The sequence below is a fragment of the Emys orbicularis genome, chromosome 4 (assembly GCF_028017835.1).
Source record: "Emys orbicularis isolate rEmyOrb1 chromosome 4, rEmyOrb1.hap1, whole genome shotgun sequence".
NCBI classification, from domain to species: domain Eukaryota; kingdom Metazoa; phylum Chordata; order Testudines; family Emydidae; genus Emys; species Emys orbicularis.
The window spans coordinates 84,425,632-84,443,049 of record NC_088686.1 but is presented as its reverse complement, the minus strand read 5'-3'; the positions used below and the strand labels follow the sequence as shown (position 1 = coordinate 84,443,049).

The following is a 17,418-nucleotide window of genomic DNA, read 5'->3' as shown; positions in this document are numbered from 1 at the left end:
CTGGCTGCAAGGCATGGATGTTAGCGATTCCGTGGCAGGACAGAGGTTTGCCCTGGTGTCATTACCCAATGTTCACCATTCCCTTGATAGTGTACAGGGGACTGCGTGCCATTTGGCTGCTGCTTCTCCCCCCAGAAGAGTCTGTATTTCAATAGTACTGGAAGGCTGTCAAACGACATTGAGCAGCATAGATCATTTGAGGCACTTTGGGCTGAAGCAACCACGTAGCTGCAAAATATTATTGGTACTCAGATTCTCCCCCAATCCCATAGGCACAATGGTGCAGGGATGGCAGAACAGATACAAAAATGGCCTGGCTGATGTGGAGCTACTAGAGCAGGGGTAGGCAAACTTTTTGGCCCAAGGGCCACATCTGGGTGGGGAAACTGCATGCAGGGCCATGAATGTAGGGCTGGGGCAGGGGGTTGGGGTGCGGGAGGGAGTGCGGAGTGTGGGAGGGGGTGCAGTGTGCAGGAAGGGGCTCAGGGCAAGGGGGTGGAGCAGAGGAGGGGTGCGGGGTATACAAGGGGGCTCAGAGAAGGGGGTTGGGGTGCAGGAGGGGTGCGAGGTGCAGCAGGGGGCTCAGGGCAGGTGGTTGGGGTGCAGGCAGAGTTCGGGGTGCAGGCTCCAGCCCGGTATCACTTACCTGGAGCGGCTCCAGGGTGGCAGCGGCACACACCAGGGCCAGGGCAGGCTCCCTGCCTGCCTGCCCTGGCCCCAATCAGCTCTTGGAAGCGGCCGGCACCACGTCCCTGCAGCCCCTGGGGGGGGGCAGAGGGCTCCATGCGCTGCCCTCGCCTGTGGCTACCTCCCCCAAAGCTCCCATTGGCTGCGGTTCCCCATTCCCAGCCGATGGGAGCTTCAGGGAGGTAGCCACAGACAAGGGCAGCGCACGGAGCCCTCTGCCCCACCTCCCCCAGGGGCCGCAAGGACGTGGTGCCGGCCGCTTCTGGGAGCGGCACGGGGCCCGCGGTGCCATGGGGGTGGCAATCCTGCGGGTCGGATCCAAAGCCCTGAGGGGCCGGATCTGGACCACAGGCAGTAGTTTGCCCACCCCTGTGCTAGAAGATAGGAATGCCTTTCCTTGGGCTGGCAAGGCTTCCTCCCTCATACCTTCTCATTGGCTTTGAGCCATTAAACTTTAAACCATGGTGCACACATTACCACCAGCCAAAGTGGGGAAACATCCATCCTGTTTGGGGCAGGTGAGTGACTGCCAGGATGCAGGGTCACATCTGACCTACTTTGGAGGGGACCTGTGGTCAGCCACAGCAAGCATGCCAACACTGGTAAGGGGCCAGCTAACTGGACAGAAGAGACAGTATGTGTCAGATTCTGAAGGAAAGGGCCATACAGAGATGAGGTTGATGCTTGAGTCACACAGAAAGCCACCAAATCCCACCTATTTTGTGCAATATGACACTGAATTTCCAGTGGGCCAGATCAGTCCATCTTTAGTGCAGTTTTACACACACACACACACACACACACACACACACACACACACACACACACACACACACACACACCAACCTAAATCACCCTGCTGCTTAGCGAGGGAGCTCAACATGACTCCATTTGGAGCCCTCTGGCTCTGCCCATTGGACATAGGAAGAAGGGATTATTACTCCCTTACCCAGCCCAGCTAGAAACAGAAGTCCAAACAACTCAATTTCTCAGGCTCTTTTCAGATAAGAATGCAGATACAGGAGTTGCTTATCTGACCTCACCTGGAACTCAGGACCTTTGGAGGTTTGGAAGAGTAGCTGCAACAAATAAAAGCCCCAGTCAGAAGAGGGATTGGCACTGAAGTCAATGGGAGTGGAGGGGGCTCAGCATGTCATAGGATTGGGCTCCTAGACAGCTGGTGCTGTGTACTTGGATAAAAGAAAAACAAGTCTGGGCTGTCACCTCAGAGAAATCCTAACACCCCATGAAATGAAAGGAGGTAACACTCAAATTGCAAGGAATATGCCTGGCCTGAACTGTAAACACAACAGCAGCAGATTAAAATAAATCACAGCTGAAGCAGTCTCAGTGAAAAAATGTGAGTATAATAAAAAGCAGACAAGAAAACCCAATATAGCCTGGTCAGTAGCAGCCAGTTTGCTCTGCAGCATTTATTTTTCTACTATGGTGTCCCCAGTGAGTCCTACAGAATAAATCTTACCATGGAGCTATAAGAAAGGGCTCTTTTTTGTGTGGGTGAGAACCGGATTTTAGGTAATAACACAGTCTATGGTTACCAGAGAGGAAACAAAATCAGTTTTGTCAGGCAGCTTTCTCCAGCTCCCCTGTAACAACATATCAGTGTGGAGGATATGCTCCTTAACAAAACCCTCCCCAGAGCATTTCTTCTTACAAATTAAAATTTACACGGACTAAATTCTGCTATTGTCATTTTTAACTGCAGAAATGGAACTCCACTCATGTCGCTGCTCTAAATGTAAAGGGCTAATTCTGGTCCCTCTACTATACAGGGACAGATGCACAAGGGGGAAGGTGTGTAGTGCAGTCAGCAGCCCTATGCATAGAACTGGTTGGAATTTTCTCATCAAAATATTTTTTCGATGAGAAAAGCAGTTTTTGCCAAAAAAAAAAAAAAAAATTCAGACTAATTTCTACAAAAATTTCCCGTGGTTAAAACCTAAATGGAAAAATTTCCCAAATGAAAAAAAAAAAAAAATTCATTTGGAAAAATCTTAAATTTTATTTTTAATTTTATTTTATGGGGTTTTGCATTTTTATATTTTTACCTTACTTCATGACATAATATAATAATTGTGGTTCTCAAACTTCATTGCACTGTGACCCCTCTTCTGACAACAAAAATTACGGCACGACCCCAGGAGTGGGGACCGAAGCCTGAGCCCACCCAAGCCCAGTCGCCCCGGGTTGGGGGGCTAAAGTCGAAGCCCAAGGGCTTCAGCCCCAGGTGAGGGGCCCATAACCTAGAGCCGAAGCCGAAGCCTGAGCCCCACTGCCCAGGGCTCAAGCCCTTGGGCTTTGGCTTCAGCCCCAACCCCGGGTGGTGGGGCTCAGGCTTCGGCTTTAGCTCTAGACCCCAGTAAGACTAATGCCAGACCTGGGGACCCCACTAAAACCGGGTCCCAACCCACTTTAAGGTCACAATCCACATTTTGAGAACTGCTGAGTTACACTATTCTTATTTTATTTTAAAAATCATTAATGGCAGCGGCTACTTAGTTCCGACTGAAACATCTTATCTGCTTTCCTAGATCAAACGGTCTCCTGTTTGTGATGTGATCAGACAGTCTGACAGAGTATCAAGCTGTATCACACAGTATTACATAGCAGCTGCCCTTAATGATTGTAAAAATAAGAGCAAATAAGAGAATATTTCAGCTATTGCATTAGATTACATTATGGCAGGTCATAACATGTAAAAATCAAAAATAAAATTCAAAATGAAATTTCAAAATTTCAAAAGCAAAGTATTTCCAAACACTGACCTTTTCAGGAAATTCCATTCTGTGGGGAAACTTCAAAATATTTGTTTTTGCTCTGGTTTGGAATGAAAATAAAATTTTAAATATGGAAATCTTCTGTGAAACAGAAATTTTGAGTTGCAACCCTCTCTACCTGTGTGGATAACACAGGCTACGTTAGTTGCTCTGGGAGGTAGAGAACAAGGGAGACCTACAGGGAAATCCTGTGTCCAGAAGGCTCAAATAAAATAATCCTCTTTATATTCATTACTGCAAGTGCTGCCTCTTTGCTACAGGAGATTTTAAGAAGCCTCACCCTAACTTGCACTCCTGTGTAGTGGGGAGCTAGCATCCTAGCGCTTGTGCACCCTCAGTGCACTGGGGAAATCACAGTGCTGCCAGTAGTAGTAACTCAAAAAGGGGCACAGCCAGATGAGGGTGAGGCCATGGCCTGCTCTCCTCTGACATCAGCTAGCAGACCAGAGTTGGTGCTGGTAGAAGGAGTAGGGGTATACAGGCTCTGCATTCCCACCATCACTACACTCATAGTAGGCATTCTGCTAATCATCTCCCTTGCTCACTTTCGGTTTGTTACACACACTGATCATATCTCTTCTGAACCCAGACAGTAACCTCTTTGGGACAGGGATTGTCTTTTTACCTATGTTTGTACAGTGCCCACCAAAATGGGGCCCTGATTTAGATTAAGACTATTGGAATACTAATAAAAAAATACTAACAAGAGGAGCTGACAGTTACAGTCTACAAAGAGGGTTCAACAGAGAAAAGTGAGTGTTAGTTCCTGTCTACACTGTAATATCTTTTACAGGAAAGGTTTTGGGCACAATCAAAACAGTCTGGTCTTCCAAGCAAGGAAGGAACTGTATCATATTTTAACAGGGTCCAGAACTGAGCCTCGGACGCAGCCAGGTCCTACTAAAACATGGTTTGGTCCGGTCTTTAATGCAAGACCAAAATGTGTTTTAACCTTGGTGCTGCCATCTGCAGCTGATTCATCTGTGGTCCCACCAACAATGTAACAAGTGTCAAATTGAAAAAGACAGACAGTTACACCATGTCTGTGGTTGCACTTGGGACAGTGCAGAGGGGAGGTTAGAATATTCAGCAAGTGGCAAAGGACTTGATTTTCAAGAGGTGATATTTCCACAAGCTGCTGCATTGGAGACGTATGCTCTGTTACAGCAATAACTACTACCCTGGCACTGTTATCCTGAGACTGTCTACACTACAAACCAAAGGTGCGATTCCCAGCTCGCATAGACATACACCTGCTAGTTTTCATTGAGCTAGCACACTAAAAATAGTGTAGCCACAGTAACACGGGCAGCAGTGAGTAGAGGCATGGGTATAGCCACCCTGAGTACAAACCCACCTGGATCCCATACTCTGGACGGCTAACCCATGCTACTGCTTGTCACTGCCCATGCTACTGTGGTTACACTACTATTTTTACCATTCTAGATCAATGAGAGCGAAGGCGAGTATGGCTACATCTACACTGCGAGCTACAGGTGTGGTTCCCCCGCTTGGGTTCACGTGCTCATGCCAGCTCTCATTGAGCTAGCACTAGCATTAATAGCAGTGTAGCTGTGGTAGCACAGGTAATGGCAATGCAGGTAGCACAGCTGAGCCGTGCAAAGTACAAACCCACCTGAAATCAGTGGGTACGTGGTTTGCAAGCTGAAAATCACACCCCTAGCTCCAAGTGGAGAGACAGCCCAAGAGGAGAAGGATCCCCTACAGGAATATAGAAACAGATTCTCCTCTTGTTTACACCAATTCTACAGTGGCATAACTCCATTGACTTAGGTGGAGTTACTCCTTATTTACACCTGTGTGAGAAGAGAATCAGGCCCAGACACTACTCAGGCAGGCAGGCAGGCAGAGGCTTTGCAAAAAAGGTGGTTAATATTTGAGCTACACAGTAAACACCACTATCAGCAGACTCCGCATAAAGCTTGAGTGGCCTCCAAATCTCTTATCTCAAAGAGTCTATAGAATTCATCTGCTTCACAGCCTGGTAATCAAGTGCTAGCCAGATAAAATAAAGATGTGCTCAACATGTGCCCTTCTTTTCTTTCAAACCAGGGAATCTTCCTAACTCACTGTGCAAAAAAAAAAGATAGAAGTCTTTCATCAGTTCAGCATTCAGCCACCACCACATTCCTTGGCTAAAGTGGCCAAGCAGGTTAATACACCAACATTTTGCTTTTGATGACCCAGGTTCATCTGTCTTACTCATATATCACAACTGAAAAAAGCTTGGTGCAAAGCAGTGAACTTTTGTTCATCTCACACAGGGAGTGGGTTAGGAATATTGAGTGGTTACAGAGAAGTGGATGGGAAGCTTGCAGAATAAGCACCGCATAACCTGTTTGACATAAAAGATCTGCAGGGACTTTAGGTTAGCTCAAAATTTGGCCAAGTGTGTTTACAGCAAACCTAATCCAAACTCATCCTTACAAGCAGGTTGTAATTCATGCCAAAAATCATACACTCAACTGGGAATTATTTAAAAAAACAAAAAAAAACAAAAAAACCCAACTTTTTTTTAAGACAGAATTATTTATATCATTTAAGGAAATTATTTATATGGCTTCAAACCAGCTGCTTAAAAGCCTGTGCCCACGCAACAAGCAGCACAATACTAGCTGACTGAACTGATGCTCAAAGAAGCATTTCTGCAGGGAATTAAGAAGAGCTAAGAAGAGGTACAAGGAAAGAGGAAGAAGCAGGAGAAAAACTTTTTTTGGGGGGTGGGGTGGGGAAAATAACTAACCTGAATAAAAAACACAAATACCTGCTTTCTGTATGGTGTTTGGCATAGTGAATAATACATCCCATTCCCTCCGTGCCCTTCTTTCCCCCCCCCCCCCGAAAACAAGGAAATTCAATCATGGATTTCTCCTGACACTGAGGGCCATTTGATCTGAACTTTCACTGCTACTCTGTGGCAGAAAAACCCAAGATTGAATTACGCCCTTGGATTTCCTTTGGGAAACCTGCATGGTTATCTGACTTACTTTTTCAACTCCAAGAGCAAAAGGGCTTGTGCTGTACTTTTGCTTTTGCCGAATTTGAATCCACAATTATCATGCTGATTGGGAAATGATTGGATAGTTACAAATGTGAGCATAGATACAGCAACGGATTTAACCCTATGAATGCCAATGTGAGATGGGTCATATTTGCTTCTAGATAGGATGCTTTTCTCCCCCCATGTAGCAGGGCCTGAGGAGAGGCATAGGCTGTTGGCCTTTACACAGGACTGGGAGCCTGGAACTCCACAATTCTAATCCCAGCTGCAGCAAAACCACAGAACAGCTCTAAATCTATTAGTTTTTAATTCTAATCTTACGAGGCCAAGTTTTTTTTTTTTTTTTTTTTTTTTTTTTTGAAGAGTGGTACTTTTATAGACACTTGATACTGGGTCAGATTTACATTGGCATAGTATCTCTTTAACTGCAGAAATACTTGGCATTGCATGTTACATACACGTGAGCAAGGAAGGTAATTTTTTTTCCTGTTTCATCAGAGATCCCTGAGGCACTTAAAATGGATATAAATCATCATGATAGACAAACAGGAACAGAGAAGTGAAGTTATTTCCTAGGATCACTAAGCAAATCAATGACAGAGCCAGGAATTAACCAACGAGTCTCACAACTCCCAGTCTCCAGGTTTAATCACTTGACCCCACCCTATCTCTAAAATGAGCTTCCTTTCCAGGTGGGTGCGGTAATATCTTTTATTGGACCAACTTCTGTTGGTGAAAGATAAGCTTCTGACCTACATAAAGCTCTTCTTCAGGCCTAGGAAATGTACATAGTGCGTCACAGCTAAATACAAGGTAGAAGAGATTGTTTAGCATAAGTAGCTAACATATATTCTAAGGGACAATTCAAGGCCCGTTAACACCACTGCAGTCATAGGACAAGAAAAAAAAGGGGGGGGGGCACGGCTTAATGGGTTACAGATTGTTGTAATAAACCATAAATCCAGTATCTTTAAACCATGGTTTTACATTTAAGCTCCCAGGCTCATCTTTTGACGGTATTGTGCAGGTTTCCTTTGAGGACGAGGACTGAGAGGTCAAATGTGGAGTGATCATTTTGTGAAAAATGTTGGCCTGCTGGTGGTATGATGTTTTTGTCTTGTGTCATTTTTCTGTGAGAGTTCATTCGATAGCATAGTAGTTGTCTGTTTTCACTCAAACAGTTGTTACTGAGGCATTTAGTGCACTGGGTGAGGTACACCTTATGTTGTGATAAGCCTGGGTAAGATCCATGGATCTTGAAAGGTGTGTCATAGAAGATATTGATCACTGTAGCAGTGATGTGTCTACAGGATTTGCATCTGTTGTTCTGGCAAGGTCTGGTACTGCTTTGATTTGGTGTGTCCTGGGCTGATGATGAGCTTGGCTAGGTTGGGGGGATTGTTTGAAGGCCAGAAGAGGGAGTCCAAGAAAGATTTCTTTCAGGATGTGGTCCCCATCTAGTATGGGTTGTAATTGTTTTATGATAGCCTATGTGGGTTCCAGTGTGGGATGGTAGGTGACAATTAGGGGTGTGCAGTCAGAAGTTTTTTTGTTTTTCTGTATTGAAGCAGATTCCTATCAAGGCAGCAATGATTAATACCCCCCACAACACAGCTTTCAAGATCCACGGGTCCTATCCATGCCTATCACACATGTAGTGTATCTCATCTAAATGCCCCAATAACAGCTATGTGCGTGACACCAGACAATCACTATGCTCTCGAATGAACTCGCACAGAAAAATGATACAAGACAAAAACACCATCTCACCTGGGGGCAAACATTTTTCACAAAAACTATCACTCCGCGTGTGACTTCTCTGTCCTCTTCCTCAAGCAAGCCTGAACACCACTTTCAAAAGATGAGCCCGGGAATTTTATAACTTTGCTAGACACCAAAAATCATGATCTGTAACCCACTAACCCTCCTTTGTCCTATGACTGTAGAGGTGTTAAACAGTCCACTTCACCTTGAATGATCTCTTTAACTCGATATGTTCCACCCTTGTATTTAGCTGTGACACACTGTGTACCTTTCCCAGACTTGAAGAGGAGTCTGGACAAGCTCAAAAGCTGGTCTCTCTCACCAACAGAAGTTGGTCCAATAAAAGAGATTACCTCACCCACCTTGTCTCTCTAATATTCTGGGACCAACACAGCTACAGCACCACTGCAAATAATAATGGGGTTTGTCAGACTGACTAGCACTGGCAATTTCATATCAGAGCCATCAACAAGTGATGCCTTCAATCTAAGGAGGAAGACAAAACAAGCGTTACCTCAGAGAGCCGCAAAAAGGAATAATAAAAAGGAGTTAAGAGATTAAATCAGCCCAAATTGATAATAAACTCCAGGTTTGTTTTGAACTGAGCTCACTCCCAAACTGTGGCTTTTGTGTGAAATGATTCAGGGGATTGGCTGAACCAGGAATGTTTTGATTTTTACATTCTGGATTTCATTATCTCCTTTGGGAAAGTGGATGCATCTGAAAGCCTGAAAGTTCATTTGTAAAAATCCTGCCATAGCTAGACAAGCAGGAGTGAAACCAAGCAGGATCGAGTGCATGCTGGTGCCTTTGAGGCAGCATTCAAGTCCTGCTTTGCTTCAACATTCACTGAGTCTGCAATGGGGGAGCAAAGAAAGAGGCTTTAATTACAGCAACAACACATCAGCATGTTTGTGGGGGGCATTTTCTTTGTCTCACCTTTACATTACAGCATGTAGAAGAAGCTCATTCTGTAACACAAATTCCTCTGTTCCTCACCTTTGCCTCACCTTCCCTACCAGCTGGTGACAACTGCTGAGACCTCAAACTGAACCAGGAGAGTGTTTATATCACACCCCGCCCCCCCCCCCCATGGAAAACTTGTTGCTTCAAGCCCACCACAGTTAACATTCCTCCTGCAGAGGCTCAGTAGTTCATTTAACACCATGATAATTACACTACATGGGCTTCCAGAGACAAGGGTGTACCTCCAGGGAATCCCTCACTGATATTTATCTGAGTTTTCCCCCCATGGTTAGGACTGAGAAGAAAAAATAAAGCCAGAACACATTAGAGATAACACTGCCCAGTCAGAACACCCCTGAGCTGTGGAGCACTGGAAGGCAGGATTGAGATCCAAACGTCACAATGAGATCTGTGTGATTGATGGGTGCATAGACAGACAGAAATCTACATTCTGCATCACATCACAGGCCAGCCTCTAAAACTGACTCAAAGAAATAATGTTGCAGCTATTTATCTACTCCTTAGAGCCATCATTTCTCAGGGTGCTCAGATCATTCATAATGATCACAGAGGTGCCCCTGCACTAGTCAAATAGAGGACAGGACTGAGAACAAAAGAAACACTGAATGAGCGCTCTCCTTACACAGGATTTTACATCTGAAAAGTATTTGGCCCTGTAAAACATGAGAGGGAGGTACTTATCTCTGTTCCACCATGCCGAAGCTCCATACCTACTGCACATTGAAGTTGTTTAGTTTCAAAGACAGCTGACAATAATATTCTCATTTATAAAGCATGTTCCCCCCATCCCCAGCAAGGGACTCTAGCATGAGCAATTACACTCAGTCACAATAATACAGTAGACTAAAAGCTTAATTAAAAGATAATAAACATATGACAGGAATTGAACAAACACTTTTGAAAAAGGAGTGTTGTCTTTCCTCTAGCAATTTCTTTATGAAAGCATGTTTCGTAGCTCTCCTTATCAATGCATTTTGCATATTAATCATTTGGCGTAGGGAAGTATTATTATTTCCTTTTTTACACATGAGGCAATTGAGGCACAGAGATACCTGGCCAGATTTTTAAAAGAGTTCAGCACCAAACAGTCCCTATTGTTTTCAATGGGAGATGCTGGGTGCTGAGCATGTTTGAAAACCTGGCCTCTTCATTTAATTACCTAAATGGAAGATGGGCTGTTTTGAAAACATGGTTCTGTGGGTATGTCTACACTGCAATTAAAAACCCATGGCTGGCCTGTGCCAGCTGACTCAGGCTAACAGGCCTTTTAATTGCCATGTAGACATTTAGGCTCAGGCTGGGGCCTGGGCTATAGGACCCTACAAGGTGGGAGGGTCCGAGAGCCCGGAGTTCAGACTGAGCCCCAACATCTACACCAAAATTAAACAGCTCCTTAGCCTGAGCCCCATGAGCCCGAGTAGGCTGGCACAGGCCAGCCACAGGTTTTTAACTGCAGTGGAGACATACCCATTGTGACTTGCCCAAGATCACACAGGAAGCCTGTAGGAGAGCTAACAATAGAACCCAGATCTCCTGACTCTCTGCCTGGTATTTAAGCCCCAGTATCATCTTCCCCTTCTCTTCAACAACCCAAATCAAAGTAGTGTCCATGAACAATCTATAACGACCCTGCTGTGTCGTTATATTTTGGTCAGGCGGTGTCTGAGACCTCTTCATTGAGCCCTGTCCTGACTAGTCTCTGCACTCTGGTTCCAGCCATCTTTTAGATTTCCAGCTTTGTGCCTTGGCTCAGCCAATGACCTGGGTTTTTGCTACTGTGGCTGCTAGGAAGTGTAAGTCACTCCTACTGGAACATCTGCTCCAGCCCATTCTTCCCCTCCCCCGCATCAGTTTTTATACAATATCTGAAAAAAGTATCATTACTGTTTTCAGAGTAGCAGCCGTGTACTTGTGGCACCTTAGAGATTAACAAATTTATTTGAGCATAAGCTTTCGTGAGGCATTGAGGCCTAGTGGACAGGGAACTGAGCTGGGATCCAGGATAGTGGGGGTTCCATTCCCAGCTCTGCCACTAGGCTGCTAGGTGACCTTGGGCATGTCACTTCTCTGTGCCTCAGTTGCCCCATCTGTAAAATGGAGATGATACTGACCTCATTTGTAAAGCTCTTTGAGATTTAGTGATGCAAAGAACTAAGTATTATTATTATTATGTGGACTTTCTAGACACTCGTTTCAGAGTCACAAATCCTTCATAGGCCATTCACTTAGTTTTTTGGGGTTCAGACTAAAATAGCTAATGACTAACTTATTGAATAAAGAAATGCTACTGTACTCCTTGGCGTATTGCTTCCTGTGCCTCCTCCCCCATCCTCAGACATGTGTTAGTAGTTAGGAGCTGTTTGCTGAAGCTCAAAGTTCGGCGGGGAGGGGGGGAGAAAAACTATGATCAATGGTCAGAACACAAGAGTACTAGTAAAAAAAAAAAAGAATTCTGATGAGAGACACATACAAATACTTTGTACATTTGTACTTGGCGAAACAGAAACAATGACAGAGAACTTAGATCTTGATAACAGACATAAATCTGCAGCAGAAATGAGACTGAGCCAGTATGACATGGCACTCTGTACCCGCATTTCTCTGGGGGTCCTTTGGTTTGTGCAGGATTTAAACAAACAAAACACTTTTGAATATGACCTGATGCAAGGCAATGCAATTCCAGAATCAGAAGACAAAGAACTTGAAACACAAGCTGAAAATTTGGAAGGGCCTCATAGGGTTAGCTCTGAGCCGTCACAATGATAATGTAAATGTCAGCATGGTTAGCTATTTTACTGATAATCATTCTAGCAGCAATATCCTGCTCTTCTGGGACAGTGGGAGGAGCTGAAGCAGAATACTGTCAGCTCCACCTGCCCTGAGCACGTACTGGAATATGACACAAGCATGTCTATAACACTGAGGGTGCAGGTTGAATCCCAGCTTTTGGGTGGCAAGTGAATGTCAGTTATCATTCATGTACCATTGGAATGTGGATACAGTATGAAGAGGCTGTGGCCACTTCTTTTTAGCTCTATGGGGGGAAAAAACCACAACCAACAATGAAACCAGCAACTTCTCTGCATCCCCCAAATCAGAAAATAGCCAACAAAAAGTTAAAATCAAGGCCAAACAATCCATAGATACTAATCTTTAAAGCATCCCTCCCTCCCTGATCCCTAGAAAAATTGATTAACTTTGCTGTGCCCCTTAAACTTTAACAAAGTTGGGGCATTTCAGTCCAAAGTGGAGGCTCCTCATAGAGAATGGCCTTCCAGCAGGGTCCTCTCTTTCTCTTAAAGTGAAGTGGCTCCAGCTCGAGATTGGCATTTCAGCCTGTGGAGACAGATACTCTCTCAAGTAGGCAGGTTCCAAGCCATTTAGGGCTTTTAAAGTGCAAACCATGTTATCCTAGTTTTTTCCAAGAGGATTATATATTTAATGGAAGACTTCTGTGGCTGTTTGCTAAAGTTTGCCAAGTACCTGATTTCGAGTACCAGCAGGGACTGATATACAGAAAATAAAATATAGACCTACAGAAACTTAAGATAATGCTAAGTTTCCAGGCAGGATTGTTCCCTCTAGCATATTTGAGTGACTTGTCTAGTCTTGCTTTAAAAGTCCAAAGTGATGGAGACTCCCACACATCCCTAAAATGACTATTCCCCAACCTAATGCATCTCAGTGTCAGGAAGTTTTACCTATTGTTCAGATTTCTCTTCGCGTCATCCCATTTACTTTTCAGTTATACCTTCCTTCTCTTCTCCCCGTCCCCTCCCCCCGCAATAATTCTTCCCCTTCATTGGTGTTACACCCTTCGAATATTTATACTGGCAGGCTATTACATTGCCTTCTTTGGCTTTTCTTAGCCAGGCTAGACATATTTAGCTCCTTTAATCGTTCTTTGTCATTCAGCCCCTCCAGTGTCCTGATAATTTTTGCTGCTTTTCTTTGAACTCTCTCCATTTTTTCTATATCTTTTTGGTATTAGATGTGGTGCCCAGAAATTAATGCAATATTCTAGATGCACTAACACCAGGAGCCATATATAGCAAGATTACTGTGACGGGTTGGATCACAGAAACCCCCTTGGGAGCTGCCAACCGATGTGCCAGGACTACTTCTATTCCTGCTTTCCCTGCCAGCTCAGGACTCCAGCACCCTGTCTTGCTGAGCCAGACACTCCCGTCTGCTCCAAAACAGACCCAGGGTCTGAATTGCCTGCCCCAAAGCTGCAGGTTTACCTGAAAACAGCTCACAGAAGTGTGCTCGTCTTTAGCACTCAGATGCCCAACTCCCAATGGGGTCTAAACCCAAATAAATCCATTCTACCCTGTATAAAGCTTATGCAGAGTAAACTCATAAATTGTTCACCCTCTATAACACTGATAGAGAGATATGCACAGTTGTTTGCTCCCCCAGGTATTAATACACACTCTGAGTTAATTACTAAGTAAAAAGTGATTTTATTAAATACAGAAAGTAGGATTTAAGTGGTTCCAAGTAGAAACAGACAGCACAAAGTTACCAAGCAAAATAAAATAAAATGCGCAAATCTATGTCTAATCAAACTGAATACAGATAATCTCACCCTCAGAGATGCTTCAGTAAGTTTTTTTCTCAGACTGGACACCTTCCAGGCCTGGGCACAATTCTTTCCCCTGGTATAGCTCTTGTTCCAGCTTAGGTGGTAGCTAGGGGATTCTTCATGATGGCTCCTCTCCTCCCTTTGTTCTGTTCCCACCCCTTTATATATCTTTTGCGTAAGGCGGGAACCCTTTGTCCCTCTGGGTTTCCACACACCCCCGCCCCCCACTGGAAAAGCACCAGGTTAAAAGATGGATTCCAGTTCAGGTGACATGATCACATGTCACTGCAAGACTTCATTACCCACTTGCCAGCACACACACATACAGGAAGACTCACAGGTAAAACACAACCATCTGCAGACAATGGTCCTGGTTAATGGGAGTCATCAAGATTCCAAACCACCATTAATGGCTCACACTTTGCAATAGGCCCTCAGAGTTATATTTTATATTTCTAGTTTTAGATACAAGAGTGATACATTTATACAAATAGGATGATCACACTCAGTAGATTATAAGCTTTGTAATGATACCTTACAAGAGACCTTTTGCATGAAGCATATTCCAGTTACATTATATTCACTTATTATCATGTTTTTATAAAACCATATAGACTGCACAACGTCACAATTACTACCTCCTTCATGTAATGATGCCTTTGCATTTAGAACTGACAATTGCACTGGAGTTTTTTTCAGCTATCTCACACTGAAAACTCAGGTCTAATTTGTTTTCCACTCTCACCTCTACAGTAGACCTTTCAGCATTACTGCTTCCCAGATTTCTCTTCCCCTACTAAATGTAAATTTGGAGTTCCCATCTCAAAGATAATTAGCTGGTTCTAGCAAGGTTATGGGGACAAATGTCATGTTTAAATAGTCCATATTTGCTAAGACAACAGGATATGACTATGACCTATTAAGGGTCTCTCCAAGGCCTAAGTTTTGTTGCAGTGCTGATGGGAAACAAAACTCGATCAATATGAAACCATAACCAGTCATAGCTTTATCTCAAAAACTGTCACACTGTTACAATAGTAGATTTTTCTGAAAGCCTGCCAGACATTCCAGTTTACAAAAGGGGCTTTAAGTTGTTGAAGCTGCTCCCTGTGCTCCCATAAGGGACATTATTCTCCACTCTTGAGAGCTCTGCTTGAACTCCTCCTCAGAAATACATGGAACCAGAGTCTGATCTCAATTACACCAGCATAAATGGGGAGTAACTCCACTGAAGTTAATGAACATCAGGCAAAACATGTTCTCATCCTCTGTGTAAGCTGGATGGTGTGGGTAAGTGATTAAGCTTCAGATTTGGAATCAATTAATTCCTTTGACCAAATTTTGGACACCCTTGTTTTTAGGTGCCCAACTTGAAATACTTTAAATCCAAAATTATTTACCACCCGCCCCCCCCACATTATATTTAAGCCAAACTCATGATTTTGGGAGCCTGTCTCATAATATTGAATGCTTGTGGTTGGCAGTATTGGAACTGTGACCACTACACCATCACTGAGGAGGGTGCAATGTGCACTTTCTGCTGTGTTGTCTGGCTGCAATTGTGCCTGGCCTCTGGTTAGCTCCTTGCACCCTCATCTTCCATTGCACATCCATGCAGTGGCCAGACACTCTGCCCAGGATTTGTAAAGCACTTTAAGTTGTACAATGACCTTGAACTGTCAGCCAGCTACTTTGCAGATCAAGGATTTGAAAACTATAAACCTCTCTCTCTCCAACTGTCACTGATGTGGTGATCTTGAAGAGCCAGTGTACTTTTATTGGTTTTAGGACAGCATGAAAAATTTTTACTTCTTGAAAAATGACCAAATAAGCGAGTGAGAATCATACACGTTGACGCAACATTTTTTAGAGTGTGAGTGAGAACGTGGAAGAAATGAGCAAGCAACGTGCAAAAGGAAGAAATGGCTTTTAAAAAAAATAATCATCAAGCCGAGGCATGTTCTATTCAGCATCTGGTCTCTTTCCACAGCTGCTGCTCCTCCAGTCAGGCATGCAGCAAGCTCACTGCCACACACCCTATGGATTCGGCATCACCAGACCGTCAAACAACACTGTTTCCAAAACACAAAGCATGAATTGAGCTAGAACCAAATGTTGATGCTTTACAATACTACAGAGATTCTATTGAAAGTGAAGAAAGGTCCTGCACCAAGACTGATCGATATACAAACCTCTTTTCAAATCTGCACCTCTGAAGACTAGTTTCTAAAAATCATTTTTCTTCCATCCCAGGATTTCTAAGCATCTGAGAGGTATCCCAGGTTCTTCAATTGCATTCTTGGACATGTCATGTGTTGACAGTTGCTTCACGACTTAAAGTGATCTGTGCTCCAGAGGGTCATAGGTCTGGACAAAATTTCAGGGGGTGGTGCTGCACTGTAAAATGTATTTGAACAAGCCGTCTGAACCCTCAAACCAGTGAGGAAATAATGAAATTCCACTGCCTGCCTGCGAGAGACCTCACTCCTACCTCCCCATAACATTATAAGGAACACAGTTTGCAAAGCAGTCAAATGGAATGTAGGATTAGGGATAGAATTAGGGTACACCTGGGGCTAAAAATCACTCTCATTTGAACATTTTGGCTTCAAACTTTTTATAAGCAAGGGAAACAGCCTAGTGCTCTGACCACGACATTTACAGCAATGAAAATTCTGAGTTCTAATCTCTGCTCTCACACTGACTACTCTGTGGCTTTAGGCAGGATACTAAATTTCCCAACCTATAAAATAGGGGCTAGTAATACTTACTTTCCTCCCTCCCAGTGATGTTGTGGGGATTAGTTCATGTTCTCGGAGCACTTTGATGTGCTCTTGTTCTGAAGTGTTTACAACGGGATCTAATTGTACAGATTATTTTACTCGATAGCTCAGAAGAGACCACACCTAGAAGTTGCATTCAGTTGGGGGAACCTGAATCTTCAGAAAGATTCTAACAGAATGGCAAGAGTTCAGAGAAGAGCAACAAAACTGAGTAAGAGGCTGGAGGGATTGTTCATAAAAGTAATATTAAAGGAAATGAATATGCATTGCTTGGTTGAAGGCCAGCCAATGGGGGATGTGATAAGTATGTTTGAATATTCAAAAGGCATAAATATTGAAGGAAAGAATTTGCTTCGGGTAATCCCATAGGGTGTAACCAGGTAATTGGCAGAGAGATAAAAGGAAGCAAAAGAAGAGAGCCCAAATTTCAGGGGTGGGCAAGGGGAAATCCTGACAGTGAGATCTGCTATACTGGTGATGAGACTTGCCAGGAAAACAGTGAAATCCCCAACATTTGGGACATAGAAAACCCCTTGGGGGGAGGGAGGGGACTTATTGTAGGGAACTATCTTGAACAGACAGGAGTATTTACTAGATGTGACCTAATAGGTATTTTCTATCTCTATTTCTTTGATTCCTCCAGAAAGCTGTAAATATATATTCATTTTGCAAGTAGCACCCAGGGGTGCCAAACAGGGGATCAGGTTTCCATTGTGCTAGGCTCTGTACAAACACACTAATGCACTCATATCTATCTTTCTAACTATATTATAAAATCAGTGGCGTCCA

General features: G+C 43.9%; 1 protein-coding gene across 2 annotated transcripts in view; it reads right to left on the bottom strand.

Moving 5' to 3' along the window:
* Positions 1-17,418, bottom strand: part of ABTB2 (ankyrin repeat and BTB domain containing 2) — a 200,827-nt gene that overhangs the window by 99,481 nt on the left and 83,928 nt on the right. Inside the window, exon 2 of one of the 2 annotated variants that reach the window (XM_065403267.1) lies at positions 5,333-5,358. The exons of the other annotated variant lie outside the window; for it this stretch is intronic. Coding sequence (XP_065259339.1) covers positions 5,333-5,358 — 26 coding nt within the window. The remainder of the gene's footprint in view (positions 1-5,332; positions 5,359-17,418) is intronic. 2 annotated transcript variants of the gene reach the window in all.